Raw genomic sequence first — 1,669 nt, 5'->3', positions numbered from 1 at the left:
TTTTTTTTTTTAAGTGTTCATAGGGAAACAATATAAACAGTGATGAAACAGCTGTGGAGCGATGCAGTGACGTTATGGTGCTGTTAAATATAAACAGATATAGCCCAACTCTAGCTCCATCAACTATGCAGAAGCACTGAGTGAGCAACTGTGGCATTTTATGCACTTTATCATTATGTCAACCATAATATCATTACGGCTGCTGACAGAAGTTTCACATAGCTGTGGATTAAAAGTAACACAGGCAAGCTGTGCTGCCTTCTTGTTGCTCGCTTTTTCTTTCCTTTGTGCCTCTTACAGGCACTCTCTGAGGAAAGTGTGAATGCACCATGAAAACCCAACACAGTGACCAATATAACTCTTTATTCATGGACTGCAACGAACATGGACCAAACACAGTTCACCCAGCTTTACGGCAGCTTTTAAAGTTTTGGTGTAAAAACTGAATTACATTTAGAAACTGATTGCTTAACTTTAAACTACTCCTGACTGCAACTCGGATTTAAATAGTAAAACTTGTGGTTTCTTTAGGCCTTTAAACGCTCTCCTTGCTGGGCCAGCATGGATTACTTCTAGGAGCTAATTCAAATTCTAACATTCACCTATTTTAAACAAAGAGCTTAGTCTATTGCAGGACAAAGGCAGTCTTTCCCAGCAAAGAACTTCATTCATTGGGAGACAGTGAATTATTGCGTCCCACGAAGTGCCCAGTCCAGTGAGGACAGAGGAACTAGGAGTTAGTACAGCTGAGGCGGTTTAAACATTTAGACCAAAGTCTAAGTATTGTGTTCGTGATAGACAGCACGTTGTTTGTGCGGTCGTATTCCTGAGAGACCGTAACCATACAACGACAAATAGATTTCTAGCTTTGCACACACACAGCCAATTTAGATACTCCCAAATTCCCTGCCCTAGATTAACAACTCGCTAAAAACTAATATTTAATATTAAAGGGGTATATCTGTATATTATTAATGCAATAAGCACCGAATTTCTCTTGACAAATGCAATAATTGATAACATAAGCGGCTAGGTGCAGTATAGCTAACTCGCTAATAGTAAACAGTCACCAATTAAATAACAGTCAAGAAGAAACTTAGTTAACTTTTACCAAAGCTCGACTATGTTGTCCCAGCGTTATTGGCAACACATTACTACGACCATACGTGCTAGCTAATTCGAAGTTATGGATGACTTGCGTTTTTTTTTTAAATGATAGTTTTCTCTCAACCGAATTAGCCAAGTTAGCTTCGCAGTTGAGTTCACATCGGAATAACCTGATTTAGTAATTAGTTACCTTTATTCTGTGCGACTTAACCAGATGCATGTTCAACGCAGGTGTGTTGGGGAGAATCTTGCCACATCCTTCCACGGTGCATAGGATGTTCGTCCTCACTTCTTTGGTCAGCTCCACGATGGTGGGTTTTATCATTTCCCGAGACTGCGGCAGAGGTTCTTCGTTACAGTTTAGACTGCCGGCATTAGCGTTATCACTGTTACTCGCCTTGCCCGTTGAAGAGGCAGCCATGTTTCTGTGTTGACAGTGCATTCCGTGTTTGGCAGAGAGCCCCAGCAGCAGCATTGTATGAAAAGGATCATTCCGTCCCTCAACGCTGCCTGTAAGGCTGCATTGCTACCTTTCCACTCTTCTGTTCGGGCTTACGTCACA

The 1,669-nt window shown here is 41.3% G+C and overlaps 1 protein-coding gene across 1 annotated transcript in view; it reads right to left on the bottom strand.

Annotated features, from left to right (window-relative positions):
* The window catches only part of atmin (ATM interactor), a 5,872-nt gene extending 4,203 nt beyond the window's left edge, over positions 1 to 1,669 (bottom strand). Inside the window, exon 1 of the mRNA XM_005745786.1 lies at positions 1,298 to 1,669. Coding sequence (XP_005745843.1) covers positions 1,298 to 1,582 — 285 coding nt within the window. The 5' untranslated portion in view covers positions 1,583 to 1,669. The remainder of the gene's footprint in view (positions 1 to 1,297) is intronic.

Source organism: Pundamilia nyererei, unplaced genomic scaffold (genome assembly GCF_000239375.1).
Source record: "Pundamilia nyererei isolate P.nyererei 1_Seehausen unplaced genomic scaffold, PunNye1.0 scaffold00166, whole genome shotgun sequence".
Classification (NCBI taxonomy): domain Eukaryota; kingdom Metazoa; phylum Chordata; class Actinopteri; order Cichliformes; family Cichlidae; genus Pundamilia; species Pundamilia nyererei.
Note: the sequence above shows the minus strand (reverse complement) of the source record. Positions and strands in the feature narration are given on the sequence as shown.